At 34.8% G+C, this 23,234-nt stretch overlaps 1 protein-coding gene across 3 annotated transcripts in view; it reads left to right on the plus strand.

Moving 5' to 3' along the window:
- Abca8 (ATP binding cassette subfamily A member 8) overlaps nt 1-23,234 on the plus strand; it is a 65,229-nt gene that overhangs the window by 7,856 nt on the left and 34,139 nt on the right. For 2 of the 3 annotated variants that reach the window (XM_013067620.3, XM_013067621.3), the window contains exons 5-19: nt 492-656; nt 2,890-2,993; nt 3,687-3,913; nt 6,504-6,645; nt 6,915-7,100; nt 8,070-8,211; nt 11,362-11,527; nt 13,773-13,831; nt 14,478-14,588; nt 16,185-16,360; nt 16,771-16,890; nt 17,091-17,229; nt 17,772-17,862; nt 18,387-18,526; nt 20,891-21,010. In XM_013067620.3, the coding sequence (XP_012923074.1) occupies nt 492-656; nt 2,890-2,993; nt 3,687-3,913; nt 6,504-6,645; nt 6,915-7,100; nt 8,070-8,211; nt 11,362-11,527; nt 13,773-13,831; nt 14,478-14,588; nt 16,185-16,360; nt 16,771-16,890; nt 17,091-17,229; nt 17,772-17,862; nt 18,387-18,526; nt 20,891-21,010 (2,088 nt within the window). Of the gene's footprint in view, nt 1-491; nt 657-2,889; nt 2,994-3,686; nt 3,914-6,503; nt 6,646-6,693; nt 6,813-6,914; nt 7,101-8,069; nt 8,212-11,361; nt 11,528-13,772; nt 13,832-14,477; nt 14,589-16,184; nt 16,361-16,770; nt 16,891-17,090; nt 17,230-17,771; nt 17,863-18,386; nt 18,527-20,890; nt 21,011-23,234 lie in introns of those variants that run through there. The other variant, XM_013067623.3, reaches the window with a different exon arrangement.

Below are 23,234 nucleotides of genomic sequence, written 5' to 3' on the forward strand. Positions count from 1 at the left end.
AAATAGAAATTATGTTAGTGACACCCACTTTGCTATTCTACTATTTAAGAACTTTATACTCTTCTGGGATATGTTAATCATACATAATTGGGTTTTTTTGCAAAAAATAAACTTGTATAGTTACTTCCACTAATGCAAATCAGGGCTAGTTGGGCTATATACAATTCGCTATTTTACACTGTTTGAGGATTTTAGATGAATAATTTTTCTGTTAATAGTCTATTTGGAATGTTATGATATTTTATGTCACTTACCTGCCTAATTAATTGGAGACCATGAAAGAAAATTAATTTCCATGTATTCCTTCTGATGTTATTTAGAATGTTAGAAATGTATTCTTCTCATCCTTACTTTGAGTGATTTAAGATCGTTGTGTAACTTGGGTTCATTTTTATGAAAACAAATGTATTAGAAGGAATAGAATCTGGTTTCCCAGAGTCATTGTTTTTAGTAAATCATTTATAGCAATAATGTTTTTCTTGTAATGGCAGGAAGAAAAGTAATAGCTTTTCCAGATGAAGAAAATATGACAGAACTCATTTCAACCCATTATGAAGATGTAGTGAGAGTCATATTTACCAGTCCTTTCTCTTATCACTTAAAGTTCCTCAGAGGATCTCGTATCCCAATCATTAAGGAGCACCAAGACCATTCAGGTAACTTTCCAGCTACAAAACTACAGAGCTTTCAATTCGTATTATACAATACAGCATGTGTAGAGATATTAATTAGTACAAAACAATCAACTTCAATAACAAGGTAACAGTGACTTCTGGAAGTAAGGAAAGTTAGATAGATTAGAAATGTTAGACAATTTATTTTGGAAGAAAAAATTCTTCTTAAGCTAAGCTCACATGAAAGGTAGGAAATTCTAATGGCCAACAAGAAAAGGGGTATCAAAAATCAGGTTGTTATAATAATGTTGTTTAATAAAGCTCTATCAGTTTATCAGTCTTTGCAAACAAGAAGTCTGCACTTCAGTAGCAACTTTAAGACAAGTTAACATGGTCTTGTGCCTGCATTAGCTGGAGACAGCTACATTAGGCTGGGATTTTCCAAAGGCTAAATTTCAAATGCAAGGGAAGAGGGAGAAGGAAACCACTCTGTTAGAATGAAAAAGAATAAGAGAACTTCTGTGTTGTACCTTGGGCTCTGGGTGGGGCAAAGGAAAAATTTGTTTTGCTAATTTTTAGCATCTTTTTGTCTTTATGTCGACTTGTAGTTCTCGTTTATACCACCTACATTGTCGTAAAACCTCAAGTACAAACATATTTTAAAATGATAGTGGATTGAGTGCATGCTGAGTGCATGTCTAAAACTGTTCTTAAACTTCAGACTTCTCTGTAGTGCCAGAAAAGACCCGAAGACAGATCCTCTCTGATTGTGAATTCACAGTCCACAATTGCTAGTTACACACTATGTGTATGCAAGAAGCAATACACAAGAGTTAGATGCTGAGAAAATGTGATTATCAAACATATACTATAGAATAATTTTGTCAGTAGAAAGGAAAAAAATATACTATCAGAAAAACCAAGAAGCACTGGTAGCAATTGGTGACAGAGGAGCATTTTTGAAAAGACTGACCAACAGTAGCAATTATAAAATTATCTAGAGAGGGAAAATCTATAAGTAAAAAATTTCCATTAATGGAAAACATAAAATTTTATTAAAAGGCATGGCAAGATTTATATTCATAAAAAAGGATCATAAGAGTGGTCACATACAGTGATATTTGCATCAAGTGAAACAGAAAAGGTGAATATTCTTAATATGTAAAAGATTTTATTAGTTACTAAAAAAGACATAAAATTGGACATGTAAAAAATTTTAAATTGCTTATTAAGTACTGGTTAGAAATACAAACATTGTCAAAAAAAGTAAGAAGATTTAAAAGATGACTGCAAATTTCAGGAAAGTTTGAGATGGTAATAGCAGCAATAGGACAAGCTCACAGAAGAGACATAAGAGGATTTCACCCTATTAATGGATTATTTTTAAAGTGGGTAGTCAATACAAAGATATTTCTTCAACTAATTCCTATATCATGTGTAAATCTTAAGTATACTTTCATAATTTAAAAATATTTAAAATTAATAATGTGTTCAATTAATTTCTTAATCTAATCCTAATTGTTCTAATCCTAATTGTTCTCTAATAAACTATAATTGTTTATTACCCAATAAATGGGTAGTTTTGCCTTTTCATTTCTTAAAATAATTTTTCTCCAAAAGACTTCCTTTGTCTAGTGTCTTCTTCAGGTCCTTTTTCCAGTATTTTATAATTTTCATTCCAGAAGACTTTCACCCCCTTGGCATTCAATTTTTTTAGTCTATTGCGGATGACTTATTTTCCTATTCCTTTACCTGCAAGTTCATTATTTATAATACAGATTATTTTAAAAAGACAAAAAATTCAGAAAATTAAGCAAATTTTTAAAACTCACTTTTATCTTAGAAGTTCCTTTTGTTGACATTTTTGTGTTATATGCAGTGTAATCTTATTAGCAAATGCTTTGTTTTATATTTTGGCTTATTTTACACTGCTTTACTACTTTTTTATAATTATAAAAATTATTTTGAGAATAGTAGAAAAGCAGGGAAAATAAGCTAAACAAAAATGAGAGGCAGCAATGCACAGAAGAAAATATGGAAAAGCTTCAGAGTGAATCTTAGAATAAAATAGAAATTAAGGAACATTTCTTAAGTAGGAATTCTCTGTTCTCTACACTTTGAGGATAATTACTAGAATTTGTGTTTTTTATGGGTTTTGAGTCAACATATAAGCATTAAGCATGTAAGTTTGGAGACTTGTAAAATCCATTGTTTCTTATATTCAGGACTACTACATTCCATAATTAAAGTTATGCTTCTGTTTTTCCCCCCAAAGTTCATTGCCATGAAGTTAGAGATAGTTTTGATTGTGGCATTTCACAATTCTGGACAGAAGGTTTTGTGGCTCTTCAAGCAGCTATAAATGCTGCCATTATAGAAGTGAGTACAAAACATTTAATGTAAATTAATGTTCAACTGAAATTAATATTCAAAGAAAATTAATGCTATTAGACATATCAAAAGTTTTGTGACAGAAAATATAAATAAAAAGCTCTAGCCATTCATTTGCTTACCCATTAAGTTACTCTTTCATTCATTCTTTTAGTTAGTCATTTACTCATTTTTTTCAGCTATAAGCCAAGTATAGCATAAAGATGGAGATAACAACATTTAGAACAGGTACTTTTGCTAACGGAATTCAATAGTGCCAGGAAGCCAGGCATGAACTCAGAAAATTATTAGAATAGAAGAAAATTATTAGAACACAGCATAGTTACTAAGTTCTTGTGAGTAGAGAAGCAAGAGTCGCAGCCTAGAATACTATAGAACAACTTCTATTGAAATGATATTTATGCTTGAATTATCAGGTGGGAAGAATGCCTACTTCATATGAGGAAGAAAAATTCCAAGAAAGTTGATCAGGCAGTGGCAGGCATAGAGGTGATAAAACACACTGTAAAGTCTGAGAAATTAGGGTGCATCAGAATGTATGACAAGTGTACCAGAAGCAGAATATATAAGAGGAAATTTAGATTGACATTGAATCCAGACAAGCACAGTATAAATTCATGGAAAGAAAAGAGAGGATATCATCTGAATTCATAAATTTTATTCACTGATATCTATGTTTAGATCTCAACAAATCACTCAGTGATGGAAGAATTGATGTCAGTTACTGGAAAACACATGAAGATAGATCCCTTCATTGGTCAAGAAGGAAAGATAACAGATTTCTTCATTTGTATCTGTATTATTTGTTTTTCCCCATTCACTTACTATGTCTCACTTAGTGTTACAAGAGAAAGGAAGAAGATGAAGTGCTTGATGACAATGATGGGCCTCCAAGATCCAGCATTCTGGTGAGTCACATGTAGCACAAATAAATAAGTGGAGAAACTCAGAAAAAGTGGGTTTCTAGATAAAAAGCCTCTTTACTGAAGCCTATAGCATCCTAACATTTTTATTCTGCATAAAATAATTTCCCCTGGTGTAATGCTTATCAGTGTTTTGCCACACTTTGCCCTGAGCTGAATAATGGATTGTATATCTGTCATTTGAGGCAATATTTTAAATATTGAACAACCAGTATTTCTTGTTTTCAGATTTATGAGAAAGTTTTATTTTGTTTTGTTTTGTTTTGTTTTTCCTGGTACCAGGGATCGAACCCAGGACCTTGGGCTTGTGAGGCAGGCACGGGGCACTGAGCTAAATCCCCGGCCCTGAGAATTTAGTTTTTGACATTTAATAAAACATTTTCTTCCAAGGTGTTTGTTTTTTGCCAGACCGAGAGAACAATTATTGGGTCACTTTAATGTTACACCATTTTAAGGGCATCAAAGAAAAAGCCACCACTGTGCTTGACAATTGACGTTGAGATAAATGCTTGCTTTGCTCCTGAGTGGCAGTTTCTGGTCAGAAAAAAAACAGAACCATTAAAATTAACAGAGACATTGATTCAAATCTCACCTTCCCACAACAGTTATGTTTGCATGAGAAAATTGCCTAAAATACTGAAATCTCAGTTTCCTTTTCTGCAAAAAGAGGAAAGAATATCCTGCCACACTGGTCCCTAATGAGACTATTCTTGAAAAACCCTAACCTGTACTTCAAGAAGGCTCAAGTGGTCAGTAAATTATGACTGTCAACATTTGTTTGGGCAGTTTGGGTAATGTGTACCTGAAAGAACATAAAACTTCAAAGTGAGAGTCTAGTTTATCAAAAGATAATACAATCTTCCTTAATCATATGACATGTCAGAATCGTAACAGAAACATTTTTTATTTTATATTCTAAACAATAGGCTTCATTTCTTGAGCAGAAAATAGAGACAGTGTGCTTCCCAGCTCCTGACGATGTCACTGTTAATACATATACCTTGTGTTAATCTAATCCATGAATCACAATTTATAAATTAATGAGTTATCATTATAAGTAAAAACTATAGTAAATAAGAGCTCACTCTGTGTGTTACACAGTTCAGTGGATTTAAGCAAGTAGGCAATATCATGTGTGCACCACTACAATATTGTGTAGTATAGTTTCACGGTCCTGAAGTTGCTGTATGTTCCATCTGTTATCCTCTCTTCTCCTCCTGAACTCCTAAAAATCCCTGGCTGTTACCCTCTTTACCATTTTGCTTATTCTCCAGTGTCGTACGGTTGGAATCATACAATATTCAGACTAGACCATTAGATTATAGAATCAGACTAGCCCATTTTTAAACTAGCTCAGAATATTATAGAATCAGGTGAAAGGGGGGTTGACTTAGAGAGTTTTACGTTCTCTACCTGAAAAATATAATTTGAATTGCATGAATGGGAATTATACGAATAATTATGGGTTGCAGTAATTTACCTTGCTATCAACTTTCTGCAAGTTAACTTCTATCTGTTTCTGAGATGAAAGAAAATGAATCAACTTCTTTGCTTTTTAGGTTTCTCTTCTGCAACATGAAAGGAATAATACTTATTCCATAGCCATGTTGTGGGATGTAAATTAATAAATGACTAATAGTCATAAATATTATATAAAGTAGTAAATATCTGTATTGAAAGTAGGAAATGCAACGTAAGTTACCTATTAACCATAATAAAGTATCATTAATTTCTTAATTATATAATAATATTTTAGTAGTATTTGCAGTGGTATTATTTAATTGTCCATTAAACATTTTTACACTTGATCTTAGCCAAAAGGCCAAGAAGCAATGTCCATTAAACATTTTTGAGAGTATAGAAAAAAACTAGATTATCAGAGAAAGTATTAATGAGGAATGGAGAAAAAATATCTTTCAAGGACAAAGGAAAATAATTTAGTAAAAGTAAGAGGCTAAAGGTCATTCTATCTTACTAGAACATGACTTTTAAAATATTCAGAATATTAGGTGTCCATATAAGGAGAAATAAGTACTCTGGGGTAACCGAGAAGTAATTAGAATAACCATAAGGAGCAATTTCCTATTTTCATAAAAATGTATCAAATTATTTTTATATCGGAGACCCTTTGCCTATGATGAAAAGAATCTTACATTTGATCAAGGATTGCCATACGGGGCAAGGCTCTGTGCATTTTCCTTGTCTTATTGAATCCACACTCCTATTACTCTCATTTTCAAGGGGAGAAAAGCAGATTAAAGCAGTTCTGTAGATTGCCAGAGGCCACAGAGCTAGAATGCAGCGGAGACAGTTCCTAACCAAACCTGTAAGACTTCTTTCTCTCCAGTCTTCACGAAATTTGTGTGTGTTTTATTTGTATTAATTCTAAGAAAAAGCATATCTTCCTTCAGTCTCAAATAATCATGTTCTATTTATAAATATATCACAGAAGATTCCGTGAATAACTGGTGAGTGAGGGAAGGAGTGAACAAAAGGATGGATAATATTAGTCTCCAAGCTAGGTACTTGTTTTCATCTGATCAAATACTGAAGTAACCCTTTGTTTTCCTATCAGGTTCTCCTGGGGTTTGCTTTATGCTGGTTTTGTCTTCATTCTGACCCTTTTCTTGGCATTTATTATAAAATCAGTCCAATTTGTCATCCTGGCTGGCTTCATGGTGGTCTTCAGCCTCTTTTTCTTCTATGGACTGTCTTTGGTGAGTTGCTGAATAAAATCTCTCTCTGTCCAGCTCTCCCTCGAAGAAACAAACTTGGTTTGCAATGAAGACATTCCTCACATACTCCTTTTCTGTTGGCATGAGCCCATCTGTGGATGCGTACTCTTTGATTTGTAGTGCTTCGTGGTGCCAATTTGTGATGCAAGGTGTAGTTTAAACCATAATTTTCTATATTAAAGCTTTTGTTTCATCATACTACTAATAATTATTAAAGAAACATAAACCAACTGGATCTCCTCTCATTGTAGATCGCATTGGCTTTCCTGATGAGCATCTTGCTGAAGAAGCCTTTCCTCACCGGCCTTGTTGTGTTCCTTCTCACTGTCACCTGGGGAGGTCTGGGATTCGTGGCATTGTACAGATACCTTCCTGTGTCCTTGGAGTGGATTTTAAGTTTCTTCAGCCCTTTTGCCTTCACACTTGGAATGGCCCAGGTGAGCATTTATTTACTAGTGACATTTCCCAAATACCATTTCCCTCTGAAATGTAATAGTCTATAGTCCATGTTCCATGTTTAGACTTGCAAGCCTTTTGCCTCTGCTGAACAACATGCTTAAGGGGCTACAAAGATAATTTTTTAAAACCACAAGACATTTTCATCTAGAAATAAGTTCTTTGATGAGTAACCAGAAAAAAATGAAGAGTAGGCTCACAATTTTTTGCATAAAATATTAATGTGTTTCATCATCTCCTCAAATGGAATTTATATTATAAATTGAATTGTAACTTATTCCAATTAACCTTTTCACTTAATAATATAAAAGTGATATATGTTGCAATTCTGAAAACTATAAAACAAAAGAAGTTAAAAATAGTATTTCTTAGTCAAATATTGACTAAAAGATACTTTTTTCATTCCTAAAATATCTTTTCATCACTTTCCCTAATTTTGTATGATGAAGAGACCATTTCTGCCCCCCCAACATACAGTAAGGTCAATAAATTGTCTTGTGCTTATAACAAATTAATAGTGCTCCTTTCTTGAGAAATACGGATCAGGCAATGTTTTTCCATTGACCTTTCCTTAAGTGCACAGTGCAATTTTGCAGCATTTTCAGCTCTCATGCAGCCATCTCCTGAAATATCCTACCTCATCCCCATTCCCAATTTAGTGAAATTCTGTGTAAGTACCTGCTTAAATGTTGCCTCGTCTGTGATTTTCTTATATTTACCAGGTCCACTCTTTTCATGTAATATCTAAGTCTACTGTGTCTGTTACTAAATTACAGTACGATTTAGACATGTCCCAGTTTTCCAACAGAGAACTGTAAATAGCCATACGATTTAACTTTGTATTCTTAGAGTCTGGCAGAAAGTGATATTCACAGTCTATATTGTAGCTAAATTTTAAAAGAATTAAGAGTTAAGTTGCTTGCATTTATTGGTTTATTTTTAATTTTCAGCTCTTACACTTGGAATTTGATATGAATTCTAATGCAGACTCAATGGGTGACCCAAATCTAATCATAGCTACAATTTTCATGTTGTTCCTTGATAGTTTATTCTATCTGGCATTGACGTTTTACTTTGAAAAAATTTTGCCAAGTAAGTAGTAGCACAATAAAACTTAACATGCTTTTTACAGTTATGAATTTTCTTCTACACATGTATTACCTATATTTCAAGAACTTATGCATTGACAGGAAGGAGATGATCATAGCCACCAGTGCAGCAAAATTATTTCTTTTATTCTCTTTTGCAATTTAACTGCTCAAGATTGAAATATGAATTTTGTGTACAGAATCAATAGCTCTTTAGTGAATTAAGTGTATGTTTAGCATTTCCTCTGTCTCTTTCTCTTTTATACATTTAGGACATTTGATTCCTAAATGCTCTCTGACTTTACTCTTAACCATAGAAATTTGTAGTTACTTAAAACTCAGCAGTTCTAATTTCTGCTTGCATACCAGAATTACCCAGGAACTTTGCTATTTTTTTGGTTTAACCAATAGTTTATATATTTATCCTGCACAACATGAAATTATGAAATATGTTTAATTGTGGAATGGCTAAACCAAGCTAATCAGCATATGCATTACCTCGTATCCTTTTTTGTGGTGAGAAGACTTAAAATCTACTCTCAGCAATTTTCACTGTGACACTTTGCCATTAAGTACAGCCACCATGGGGTAGGATCTCTTGAACGTATTCCTCTTGTCTGACTGAAATTTTGTATCTTTTGACCAACATCTCCCCAACTCTATTCTGCCCTCCCAGCCCCCAGTAACCTCCATTGTACTGTATGCTTCTCTTATTTCAACTTTTTCAATTCCAAAAGAAATCAGACCACATGGTGTTTTTCTTACCGTGCCTGGATTGTTTGACTTAACATAATGTCCTCCAGTTTTATTGGTGTTGTTGCAAGAAGTTTAAGGAAAAACCAAAATCAGTTCAACCCTAGACATTCTGATCCCATTGTCTGGGAGCAGCACCAAGCCATCTGTATTTTCAGAACTTCCAAGATGGTTATGATGTGAACCAGACTAAAATAGGAAGAGGACTCAATCAAACATTTATAGTTTTATTCTAGTGCAATTTATCAATGTGTCCCTATAATATAAACTCCTCAAAGGCAGTCATTTTTTTGTCTTATTGGCTGATAGAACTGAGAGAATCTGAAACATCCTAGGTACTCAGTAAATACCTGTGCACTTATCTAGGATACTGTCCATGCTTAAGGACAGACACTGTGTCATGCAAACAAAGTGGCCAGGACTCTTCCCCAACAAGCCATAAGTAAATTCAGAAAGAAAGGGAGAGAAGTGAATGAGTGAGAGGAAAAAAGCAGAGGGAATTCTTGATTTAGTTAACTGATCAAGTTGATTTAAGAGAGTAACTTATACATGATGATTGTGTCTGGCTTATTGAAATGTTCAGAATACAACGTTTCACTTGGTTTATCATTTTTTGCCAATATGTTTATGAAATGATATAAGTAACTTGCTATATATCCAGGCATATACATTTGAATTTGTCTTTGTGTGCAGTGTTTAGATTATATACTTTTATGTTCACCTTTTATTTTGCCCACCACTAATAAAAAGTAGTCCAATATAAGGGAAAAATACCCAATGCAAAAGGTCTGATAATATTTGTCTAATTTGAACAAATTTCTTTGAGAAATGGTTAAAAGTAGTCTTCTATGTTTTACTGCTGTTTTTGTTTCCACTGTTAAATTGCAAAGATGTTTGCTTTTGTGTTCAAATTTCATATTTATTCATATTGTACTCTTATTTCAAGCAACTTGAGACTACTAATTTTTCATGATTTTTCTTTTTCTTGGAAAATACCATTTAATCTCCCCCCCAGCTTTTTTTTCTTCATTTAGTTTTTTCCCCAGGGCTATAGCAAGCAGGACTCCTTACTTCCCATTCATTCTACAATAAATAGTGTCATTTGAGGAAAGACATTTCCCTATGAGTCCAATGTAGATTTATAAGTTATTTTCTTTGGCTGTTGACCATAATCTTGTGAAGATTATTAAGTCTTTTCTTGGGCCTCAGTTTAAGATTGGAGGAAATCTAATATGTAATTTTCCTATTTTTCTTTTAACATAATTTTTATTAAGTGTTGATGTATTCCTGACTATATAACTCATTTTTCCCTGCTGTTTATTTTGCCTTCATTTTTGGAAGATACATGTTCACTGAGCATAGAGTTTTAAGTGGAAAGTCTTTGGGGTTTTTTTCAATAATTTAAAGCTGATGTTCTTAAACCACTTGCAGATGACAGGAGCCTCCATTTTTCAGCTTGCATTGTCCCCACCAGGAAGAATCCCATCACTCTTATTCTTGCATCTTTTAAGATTTTTCCTTTTTGTTTTTTAGTTTTAAGCCATTTATTTATTTATTTTGAGACAAAGTCTTGCTATGTAGTTTCAGGCTGGCATCAAACTCATGGTGATTCTCCTGCCTCAGCCGCCTGAGTGCTGGGATTACAGGTGTGTGCCACCATGCCCAGCTAAGCCATTTAATTTTGAAATGGTTTGCTTCCTATTATATGTGCTTGGAATTCCCTGAGCTTTTTGGATATATGACTTTGTGTCTTTCATCCACTTTGGCATATCTTTAGCTATTATTCCTTGGAACATTTTCTTTCTTTTCCCTATTCCTTCCGAAACCCCAGTTACATGCATTTCATATCTCTTGAGAGTTTTATTTTTCTTGCAGCCAAAGAAAGGAACATCATAAGAGGAACCTAGGGATACATTAAATTTATTCTGACTACAGTATAGGTGGCGAGTTAGTATCATGCTGCCCTTCATATTATTTTAATGAATCAACTGTTTCTGTTCATTCACTTTCTTAAGATCTATTACATGGTTTTGTTAAGTTATGCTGCTGTCCCTAAACACATTCACTTTATCTGCTTAATAATCAGTTCTCATCTTTTGCTTGACTATATAATAATACACAGCATGTGCTAGGTCTGCTTTTCAGCTTTTGTGAGGTTAGAAAGGTTGTTAATGTTGCTTTAAAATTCAATCAGCTGTATTGTTTATCAAATGTTGTTTATAAAGCTAGTTATTTTAATACAAATATAATAGTAATATCTAATAATTTTTTCTTTACTGCTGTCCACATCAAGCATTTTAAGACACTATTCATTTTGTTGACATTGTCCTCATGTTTAGTTTTAATCCAATGATGCTTAAAACCATAACTGATCTCATATAATTCTGTCTGGGTCACATAGATGAATATGGACATCGACATTCACCTTTGTTTTTCTTGAAGTCCTCATTTTGGTGTCAAAAGAAAACAGCTAATCATGTGGCCCTTGAGAATGAAACAGAGTCTGAGTTTTCTGATGAGGCTTTTGAACCAGTGTCTACAGAATTCCATGGGAAAGAAGCCATCAGGTAATAGATTACATGGTTTGTGGAGAATGGCTGGGTCGGAGGCCAGGAAGCTATCCTCAGCCTGAGCCTGCTCCAGACAACACTGAGGCCATGATAATCTTCTTATTTTTATTTATTTTTTATGTTTTGGTACCAGAGATCGAACTCAGGACCTTGCGCTTGCAAGGCAGGCGGTGGCACCACTGAGCTAAATCCCTGGAGTTTGGGAATCTTTTTATAATCCCTCCCATGGCTCCTATCTAACCTCACCTAGCTGGATCTGAAACTGTCATTGTCCTCTGTTCCCCCACTTCCTTTAAAATCCAGGTGTTACTCTTAATATCAACCTTGACATCTAATGCAGAGTTCACATACCAGCAGCTACAACTCAGCAAAACCTTCATTCTGCCTGTTTCTATTGTTTTTCTTCTCTAATCTTCGTCATCTTTTCCTCTGCTTCAATGATTCACATTTTCCCCGTGTCATTTATATTACCTACTTTCTTTTTCTAATTTTTTTCTCCTCATCTGTTTATCATTTCTACAAAGAAGATGAAGGAGAAAGAAATAAGAAAAGCAAAGGCCTGGAGGTGAAAACAAGGAACTCAAGAAAATGTGCCTTTTAGAGTTGTGCACATCTCCTTTTTGTGTGACAATAAAATCTCCATTTTGTTTGGAGCTAGTGGCATTTATTGCCAAATAAGGAAGAAAAAGGCATCAAGGTCCCCTTCTCATCCATCAGACCTGCTCTTGTCAACTCCACTGCAAACAGCTAAAAATTGCTCTTGGCTGCTAATAGGACCTATTTTATTTACACTTTATAGCCTATTCCATTGTTAACAGCACACTTTTTGTCTTGTGATTTGAACCAGTCTTAATCTCAGGCAGTGAAAATCACATTAGGCAGTGGCTTTGATTTATTTGTTGTCTCTTTAATATTTTCTCCAGAAACTTAGCAAAGCAGAAGTGCTATGGAAGAATGAAATATAAGATTGAGACAGAAGTAGAAATTAATTCCATCAATAAAAATGAATCCTGAACTATGTAGTAAAAGATTGTAGGTGACAAATAACAAACATAAATTGGATCAGTTTATGAATCATGTATTTTTCTAATAGAATAAAACTTGGCAGATAAAGTATCTTAGGCTCCATAGCTATACTAACAGCCATAGTTAATTACTCTAATAGTCAGCTTTTTTGTCACTGAGACACAATACTTGACACTTACAATTTAAAGGAGGAAAAGCTTAATTTAACTCATGGTTCTAGGGATTCAGTCAATGGTAAGTTGGCCCCAAGGCAGAAACCCCATGGCAAAGGGGTTGGGTGAGGCAAAGCTGCTTAGTTCATGGTGGCTGGGAAGCAGAGCAGAGTACAGCCAGAAAGGAAGGGGCAAGGGACCAGAAATAGATCCCAAAGATATACCTGCATGACTCACACAGACACATTGAGAAATGTGCTCCCCCAATTGCCTGGGTGGATGATAAAGCCAATCAAGTTGATACTCTGGACTGATGGTCATAATTGTAATCTCTTCTACTAAAATAATGCTCATCATCTAATCAATGGCATCCAATACTTTTGAATGTTTACAATGAGTCATCTGCTAGGTAGGCAACATGCAACACTGTTTAGTTTCAGTGGCACAAATGGAATGACACCAAGTAGCTCATTTATAGACTTGTTTCTTGTCTCAATTTTTATACCACCTTAAGAGATTCTGGATCATGGTTAAATTGGAGACATCGTCATCTCCAACTTGCTGTTGTGGTTCACACACATCTTTGCCGTTTAGAGATCTATGTTACTTTATTGTCTAGCCTTCCCATCAATGGAGATGATGCAGCTCAAAGGTGAGGCTGGGTGACAAGCCCAGTGCCTAAGCCACAGCCATGATATCAAAGCCTTTTCTGGTTGGGGTCTTATGATGGTAAATTTTTTTAAATCCTCTGTTAATTCAAATGTGGAAAACAGTAATTAGCCAGGCCCAGTTGCCCATCCTTGTAATCCTAGCACTTCAGGAGATAAGACAGTAGGATCATAAATTTGAGCACAGCTTGAGCAATTTAGTGACAGTGACACCCTATCTCAAGATAAAATAGTAAAAAAAAAGTGTTAGTGACATCTAATAATGACTAAGTGAAATTGAGAAACTCTCAGATTTTCTTGTGCTCCAAAGACAAGAACTACCAATCCTTTCACTCAAACTCAGAATTACAGACTGAAGAAAATCGTCAACTTTAATTTTTCTTCCTATTTTGTCAGAATCAGAAACCTTACAAAAGAATATAGAAGAAAGCCTAAAAATGTTGAAGCTTTGAAAGGTAAAAAAAAATTATATTTTTACATGAAATTCTTGACTTTAATTAAATTGATTTTTCCCTTTGTGAGCAATTAGCAGATTTATTTGTAAATGGATGTTTGAATCTCATGATCAGTTTTCCATCCAAATGCACTATTATCTCTATTTTGGGTAATTTTGGAATTACATGTACATGAAAGATCCATAGTATAATATACAATAGTAGATTTGTCCAATGGCTTTGCTCCACAACTCATATTTTTTTCTAACGTAGCTTGATAGACATCTTTAAGATTGTATGTATTTTGCTTTGTAGGGGAGACAAAAATATATGTGGATTACACGGCTTTTAGCTACACAATAACTTATTACTGATCCATTTTTATTTATTAAATTATTATGAAGTGACTTTAATGTGCCAGGCAATGCTGTTGAACCTAGGCATATAAAACCTGTTTCATTTTTTAAAATCACATACTTTTGAAATTTACATAAGGGGAATATTGTAGTATTAATTGGATTTAACACATGCATGAATTTAGACTGTCAGAAACCATGACCATGCAGTCGGAAGTGTAGAGGCTCCCTACGAAACCTATGTCTATGTATAGGATTGTTTGCTTTCCTTATTTCTTTCTCCCATTCTTCCCTTCATGCTTTCCTCCAAGACCTAGCATTTGACATATATGAAGGCCAGATCACTGCAGTACTTGGTCATAGTGGAGCTGGGAAATCGACACTGTTAAACATTCTTACTGGGTTGTGTGTTCCTACCAAAGGTAAGAGACTTTCCTCAAAGTTGACAAGTGAGTCATTTGTACCTTTATTATTCCTCTGAACACTAAGTATAGATACAGATAGAGAAGTGTCTGAAATTTATGTTTGGCTTATATTATTCATTTATAAAGTAGATATAACCTTAATTAAAATATAGAGAATTTGAGTGTTTCACAACACTCAGATGTTCATGGTGTTATGACTCCTTATTTCACAGATACTAATTACCTTTTTCTGTATAAATAAAGTAATCTCAAACTTAGTGGCTTTTGAAAGGTAATAATGTGTTATGTCTCATAATTTGATAGGTTGGCAAAGAAAATCTTCCATTCTTTTTGGGTTGACTGTGGCTTGTTGCCTAGCATAGCTTCACTCACATATCTGGGATGTTTGAATCTCCTCTTCTCTTCTCTTCCTTTTCTCTTCTCTTCTCTTCTCTGCCCTGCCCTGCCCTTCTCCTTTCCCTTCTCTTCCTCTTCCTCTTCTTCTACTTTCCCCAGTCTTTCTCTCTCTCTCTGTCTCTCTCAAGAGGTGAGCTTAAATTTTTAGAATTGGCATCTTAAGATTGTAAGCAGCAAAACAGAGAACTCAGTGGAGAATCATGGTCCATCCCTTCATTGGGTGGTGTTGGCTAAGATCTCATTTCACAAAGCAAGTCACATGGCTGATACTAGTTGCAAGGCGTAGAGAAACTGACTTCCCCTCTTGATGGGAGGAGAGATGTGGACATATTTTCAAACACCACATAGGTGAAATAGATCCCTAACATGAAAATTCATAATCTATCAATCATATGACAATTGAAGATAAAATCATACATCCAGTTTTAGTAACTTCAAAAATATATGTAAGACATTTATAGCTAAGTGGATGCATATTGAGGCAATACTCTTAAGTGAAATAAATAGGACACACATGTGTAAATACCGAATAGTTTCTCTGGTGTGAGAAACTAAAAGTGTAAATAAGGATGAAATGTATAATAGGTAATGTGAAATAGGAAGAAAAGGGGCAAAGGGGAAGGAAGTGGGAGGGCTAGGGGAAAGGATAGAAGGGAGTGGGATTAATATGAGGAAATGGAAAAATAGGAACAAAATCTTTGTAAATAGGGAGGACTGGAGGGGTTGAAGGGAGGGCTGGGCAAGGGTGAAAAATAAAAACCAAGAGAGACTATGTAAAGGTGCAAATTTCCAATGATGAATGTCATTATATTGTATACCTAAAATGTACCAAGGATTAGAATGAATAATCAATAATGTAAAATAGGAAGAAAAGGTCCAAAGGGGTAGGGGTAGTGGGAGGGACAGGGGAAAGGAAAGAAGGGCAAGGAAAAATGATGAGAAATGGAAAAAATGGAAATAAAGTCTTTGTAAATAGGGAAGGGTGGAGGGGGTGAAGGGAGGGCTAGGAATGGGGAAAAAATAAGAACCAAGATGCATTATGTAAAGGTACAATTCCCAATGAGAAATGTAATTGTGTTGTATACCTACAATGAACCAATAAAAGAATTTAATACAAAAATATATATATATATATGATTATCTTAAATTAAGGATGCTGTATTATCTTAATAATAACTTTTTATCCTCTGGTTATAGGTTGGGTCACTATTTATAACAACAAACTTTCTGAAATAACTGATTTAGAAAATATCAGCGAGCTCACTGGAGTTTGTCCGCAAAGTAATGTACAATTTGACTTCCTCACTGTGAAAGAAAATCTTAGGCTGTTTGCGAAAATAAAAGGGATTCAGCCAAATGAAGTTGATAATGAGGTACATAATATGGTAGAAATAATATAAAAATCAATAAAAGTGCTGGTCAAATGATTAATCCAATTTACCCTGACTTTTGGGTTCATTAAATTATCTATGTGCAGAGAATATATTAATATGGAAAGAAAACCTAAAACTAATAGTATGAGACACATATATAACTTGTGATACTGCTGTTAGATTTCACTATACTAGATCTTTTAATCTTGACAACTCTGAGAAAATAGAATCTCCATTTTATATATGAGATTGAGATATAGCAAGGACAAATAAGTTACCTAAAGTTATAGCAAATAAACATGGTATAGTATGCAAACCCAGGCACTGCTCATGAATGTAACCACTGCACGTTACAATATAATGCTAGTAATTTTTAAAAGTCTAGTTATGGTGAACATGATCTTTTTTAGGTGCACAGAGTTTTGCAGGAATTGGAAATGAAGAATATTCAGGATACTCTTGCCCAAAACTTAAGTGGTGGACAGAAAAGGAAATTAACCTTTGGGATTGCCATTTTGGGAGATCCTCAGGTAGGTCACACTAAATGTGTACATAAATTCAAATTTAAAAATTCTTTATTTGCAAAGAACTTTTGTAATGAAAATTATATAATGGAGTATTAGATATAAGAGTAATACCTCACCACTATATCTTTGAAAATTACAACTGCTGTCTGTGTGGTCTGCTTCCCTTGTAAGTGGATGATTCTCTCTTGTTTCCTCCCCCACAGATTTTCCTCCTGGACGAACCCACTGCTGGGCTGGACCCCTTCTCAAGGCACCGAGTATGGAACTTCCTGAAGGAGCGGAAAGCAGGCCATGTGATCCTCTTTGGTACTCAGTTCATGGATGAGGCAGACATCCTGGCTGGTAACTGCTGGTTCTCTTAGTATCGTGTTGAGAACTTTAGGAGCCATGACAACATTGATGACCATTCCCCACGGCTGAATTTGCACAGATGGGCCCTGTGAGCATGGACAAGGTGGTCTTGCTCACAAAATGTGTGAAAAATCGATCACCCTCCCAACTCTGGTCACTGTGGTCACACAGGGTGTCATCTCCTAGGAGGCTCACTCGTTGTAAATTAATGACATTCCATATTGAAAAAGATATGAATGTATTCTGAATTGAATGAAGTCAACTTGAAAAATGCAGATCATTGATGCAGAATCAATTAAAATTTGTCATTTGGTATTTATCTCTCTCAAAAATATGTCCACATACTTAGGTCTTGCTGTGGAGTTGGATGACACAGAAATAACCAGTGGTACTCATCTAATAGTAACCTGTTCCTTTGCCATTATTGCAGTCTATGGTTAAAGCGGCATACACTTCTGAATAGTTCATAATACAGCTTATTGCCAGATGTCTCAAAAGAAGGGCAGAATCATTCTTTGTATCTTTTTTTTCAGACAGAAAACTGTTTCTCTCCAAAGGGAAGCTGAAGTGTGCGGGCTCTTCTTTGTTTTTGAAGAAGAAATGGGGGATCGGCTATCACTTGAGGTAGGGCCACTTGAGGGACTAGGAATGAAGGAGAATAAGCAAAAGTAAGCATGATACCTAACACAAACATTAGAAGACATAAGAACACCACATGTGCATAAGACGTGTGTGTACAGAGAGATAGAGGGTGGATGAGGTTGGAATATTTGATGTTTCGCATATTGAAGAGACCACAGATAAGGGAAAGCTTAGGGTAGATTTAGATAAATGTACACACTAGTTGATTATATTCAAGCCCAGTATTCCTATAACTTTTTCAGTCTTGACAAAACTGTATTTGGTCTCATCTAGAGTACCAGTATAGTTTCTTAGCTAGTACCCAAGAAGTTTTTACCACATTCATATAAATTGATTTGGTTTACATTTGGACTTATGAGTAATTTTTTCTAGCAATTTTTTTGAATGATATTGGTGTACATTTCAAATAATGCATGCCCTTTGATATTGAGCCCAGCTTTTAAGAATTGAAAACCTCTCTCCGTGTCTCTGTGTCTTTTTCTCTGTGTCTATTTTTTGAACACCAGTTTACAGCTCAATGAAACATGTGTTCATGAAAGAATTACATCACTTGTTAAACACCACATCCCTGATGCCAAATTGTCAGCAGAGAATGAAGGAAAACTGATCTATATATTGCCTCTGGAAAGAACAAATAAATTTCCAGGTAATTCATTATGTGGAAACCATAACATGAAATCATCAGCAAAGACAAGAAATAACATGACATGTCAGATTAATATGTACCAAGTATGATACTGAACTTTTGGGATGAAGCAGCATACCAAATTCTCGAAGTACTGTAAAAGATTGGTATGATAGCTATCCCCGTTTTAGATATGAGTAAACAGGTACACAGACAGCAAGTTACTTGCTAAAAATCATCCAGTATTACGGTGTGCCTTCAGTTCCATGATCTGAGGAAAGAGAACAAGGAAAGTCCTGTGGTTGGTGGCTCAAATGCTGTAGGTTTGACATAGTCCATAAACTTCTTCCAGGGGTGATGTCGTGTGTGTAAGCAACTTGCTCCTTGTGGATAAACTTACTCTATTGTATCTGTCTTCTAAAAAGCAACTAAGCATTTCTTGCCAGATGGAAAAGAACAAAATGCAACTTATCTGAAGTAAGAAGAAAACAAACCAAAACAAATCAAAATCAAAACTAACAATAAAAATTATGGGTTTATGAAAATATTCTAGAAATGTGTCATTGAGTACATAAGAAAAAAACAGCAGTAATTAGTTCTGCCTTCCAGCCACAGAGTTTAAAGTTGATTTAATGCTTACTGCAAGGATTGGGTTATTTTATAAATTCTAAGGGACATTGTCATACTATAGTGATTGAATCACAATGACTTTTAAGTAAGTCTTCAGTTTGTTTTTGCTGTCTTTCAATCACCTTAAAGTGTGAAGGCAAATATCCTAGAGTTCAAAATCTGTAATGAACATGGTGATTTGAAAACCTTTGGCTCAACTAATTTAAGAGCCTCATTGTGTGGCTGTTTCCTTTGTTGTGGCTTTAGAAACAGCTTTGGTTATCAGGCCAATGTATAAAGACAGATCTATGGTGCTGGTCACTCAGGGCATCTGCCTCTGGTCTCCAGGGATGATGACACCCAGGTTAGTGACTGAAACAGATAACTTTGCCACACAAGTAATATATTACCAAGCAAGGAAATTCAAATGCATATTTTCTCATAAAAATGCAAGTATGCCTTAGAACCAGTGGGCAATATGTTAATTGAACTCTTATCAGTCCACTGAAAAGGAATATGTGACTTAGAAAAAGATGAACTAAATCTCAAGTGGAATGAAGAATGGCTCTCAGTGCTCACCAGCAGTTCAAATCACATCCACTTTCCCGTATTCAGTACTGAGGAAAAATGCTTATAAATGTGCCTCTAACTCATGTATTTCAGGAGACAAAACCCTAGGACTTGAAGAAAATCAGCAGGATCCAGATTAGATTAAATTTATATTTCATTTATCCTCTGTAACTCAACCTTGTGGAAATAGAGACTTTGTTTATTCACCCACAATAGCGCACCACAGACATTTTGGATAATTGGATGGACGGATGGATGGATGGATGGATGGATGGATGGATGGGTGGATGGGTGGATGGGTGGATGGAATCAGAATTTCTCGAAAAAGTGAATATTAACACCATATCCCAGACAAGTTCTATGTCAATCTCTCATTTTGTATTGTTTTTTTTCCATGTGATTTTATGTATTCTTTCCCTCTGAGCTCAGAAACAGAGATGACGGAGGACACAGTTCCTATGGTCTCCTCTCAGATTCATATATTATGAAGAAAAATTGATTCTGCATCACCATGGGCCTCTTAACAATTGCTCCTTCTATTTTGTTGATTAGACTCCATGTGGTTCCCCATTAGTGCCTTATTTTTTCCTAAACAATGTTAGAAAACTGGTTCCTGGAAAAGAGTATTCATTTAACTTGGCTTAGAGTTATACAGATCTAAATTTCCTTACAGATTTAATTTTTTAATATATCTAATAAAAATTCATAGGAAAGAAAAATAAATTTAAAAAATAAAAAAATTAATAGGAAAATTTCAGCAGAAATATGAATATAATAAATAATTGTCTTAGGAAAATAAAGCTTGGGCTATACTAACAGATAAACTCAAAATGAGAAGTTATTCATATTACTTAGAAGTAAGTTTATTTATTATGAAATTTTCAGGGGTTTTTTTTGAGTACCAGGGATTAAACCTTAGACCTTTACACTGAATACATCCTGGGCACTTCTTTTTTTTTTTATTTTGAGACAGGGTATGGCTGAGTAGCCCGGTTTGTACTCAAACTGGCAATCTTCCTGCCCTAGTCTCAATACCCAGAGTATTGAGACTATAAGCGTGTGCCACCACACCTGGCTAAAATTTTATTATGTAATGGGTATGTTTTGCATTTCACAAGAACATTTTCAAACCTTCCCCTATAGAATTAGAAAGCTGTGTTTATTACCCAACTCACTTGTGATTTTCATTATTTGTTCATTCTTTAGATCTTTATAGGGATCTTGAAAGCTGTCCTGACCTAGGAATTGAGAATTATGGTGTTTCCATGACAACATTGAATGAGGTGTTCCTGAAATTAGAAGGGAAATCTGATATTGACCAACCAGGTAAATAAAATTAAAAGAAAATACCGCATAAATAGTATTTACAGTGTCCTGTGCAGTGCAAATTTTGAAAACCCTTTGTTTCATCAGTGTCATAAAGTTTTCCTGAGCTTCCGCAACATTGTTAATTGTTTGGAAAACTTACAAAAGAGTGATCCTCGCATTTAAACCCTGGACACTTGGTTTTGATATATTGGAATTGTTTCTCATAGAAGTATTTCAAGACACTTAAAATAAAATCAGTAATTTTATAAGAGATATAACTTTTGAATGGTTCTTGTTATTTTCCTTTTTTTCTTTTATTGGTATTTTAGGTATACAATATGTTTACATTTATGATTGGGTGCTTGTACCTGTACATGATGTATCTTGGTTCTTATTTTTGTCCACATTACCTGTGCGCCCTTCACCCCCTCCACCCTTCCCTATTTACATAGACTTCGTTTCCATTTTTTTTCTTTTCTCATAATTTTTCCTTTCCCTTCTTTCCTTTCCCCTTCCCCTCCCACCACCCCTACGCCTTTGGACCTTTTCCTATTTCAACTATCAAGTATTTGTTTTAATCATTTTAATTCTTATTTACACTTTCAGTTTCTCACACTAGAGAAACTATTTGGTATTTACACATGTGTGTGCTATTTATTTCACTTAAGAGTATGGCCTCAATATGCATCCATTTAGCTATAAATATCTCTAGTTTCTGGTTCTTTATGGCTGAGTAGTACTCCATTTTATTAAAAAAAAATCTTCTTTATCCAGTTTCCAGTTGATGGGCACTTGGGCTGTTTCCAAGCTTTAGCTATTAAAAACTGTGCCACTATAAATATGGACGCACATATATCACTGTGGTATGATTCTTTTAATTCTCTGTGGAAGATACCCAGCAGGGGAATAGCTGGGTCAAATGGGACCTCTAGCCCTAGTTCTATTTTTATTTATTTTTTCCCTTGAATTCCTTTATTGGTACATTTTAGGTATACAATACATTTACATTTATCATTGGGAACTTGTACCTTTACGTGATGCATCTTGGTTCTTATTTTTTCCCCATTCCCTGTCCTCCCTTCACCCCCTCCACCCTTCCCTATTTACAGACTTTGTTTCCATTTTTTCCATTTCTCATAATTTTTCCTTTCCCCTCCCCCTCCCACTTCCCCTACCCCTTTGGACCTTTTCTTTCTATTTCACATTATCAATTATTCATTTTAATCATTGGTACATTTTAGGTATACAATATAATGACATTCATCATTGGAAATTTGCACCTTTACATAATCTCTCTTGGTTCTTACTTTTCCCCCTTCCCCTGCCCTCCCTTCAACCCCTCCATCCCTCCCTATTTACAAAGACTTTGTTTCCAATTTTTCATTTTCTTATATTAATTCCATTCCCTTCTTTCCCTAGTTCTTTAAGATGTCTCCATACTGATTTCCACAGTGGTTGCACCAGTCTGCACTCCCACCAACAATGGAGAAGGGTTCCTTTTTCCTACACCCCAGCCAACATTTGTCATTGGTTGATTTCTTGATAGCAGCCATTCTTTCTCAGATGAGGTGGAATCTCAGTGTTGTTTTCATCTGCATCTCTCGAATGACCAGTGATGTTGAACATTTTTCATATATTTATTTGCTACTTTTACTTCTTTGTCTGAGAAATATCTGTTCATTTCAGATGCCCGTTTTTGAATTTGGGTCTTTAAGTTTGGGGGATCTGATTTTTTTCAATTCTTTATATATTCTCGATAGTAGACTTTGGTCTGAGGTACAGCTGCTAAAAATTTTTTCCCACATTGTAGATTGTCTCTTAGCTCTGTTCGTGGTTTCTCTTGCAGTGCAGAAGCTTTTTAATAAGATGAGATCCCAGTTGTTGATTCTTTGTGCTAGTTCCCATGCTACTGACATTTTGTTCATAAAGTGTTTTATTATGCCAATGTCTTCAAGAGTTCTACCTAACTTATCTTCCAGCAAGTTTAGTGTTTCTGTCTTAATATTTAGATCTTTAATCCACTTTGATCTTAGTTTAGTGCATGGTGATAGATATGGGTCTAGTTTTAATCTTTGACAGGTTGAAATCCAGTTTTTCCAACACCATTTATTAAATAGGCTATCTTTCCCCCTTAATTAAAATCATTCCATGGCTTCATTGGAGACATTAGAGTCAACAGAAAAGTAAGATAAGACTTGCTCCTCAATGAGAACTCTATCTTTTTAGACTTTTTTTCTTCTAA

Source organism: Heterocephalus glaber, unplaced genomic scaffold (assembly GCF_053883595.1).
Source record: "Heterocephalus glaber isolate CG9 unplaced genomic scaffold, H.glaber_assembly_v1.0 deba00000937, whole genome shotgun sequence".
Lineage (NCBI taxonomy): Eukaryota > Metazoa > Chordata > Mammalia > Rodentia > Bathyergidae > Heterocephalus > Heterocephalus glaber.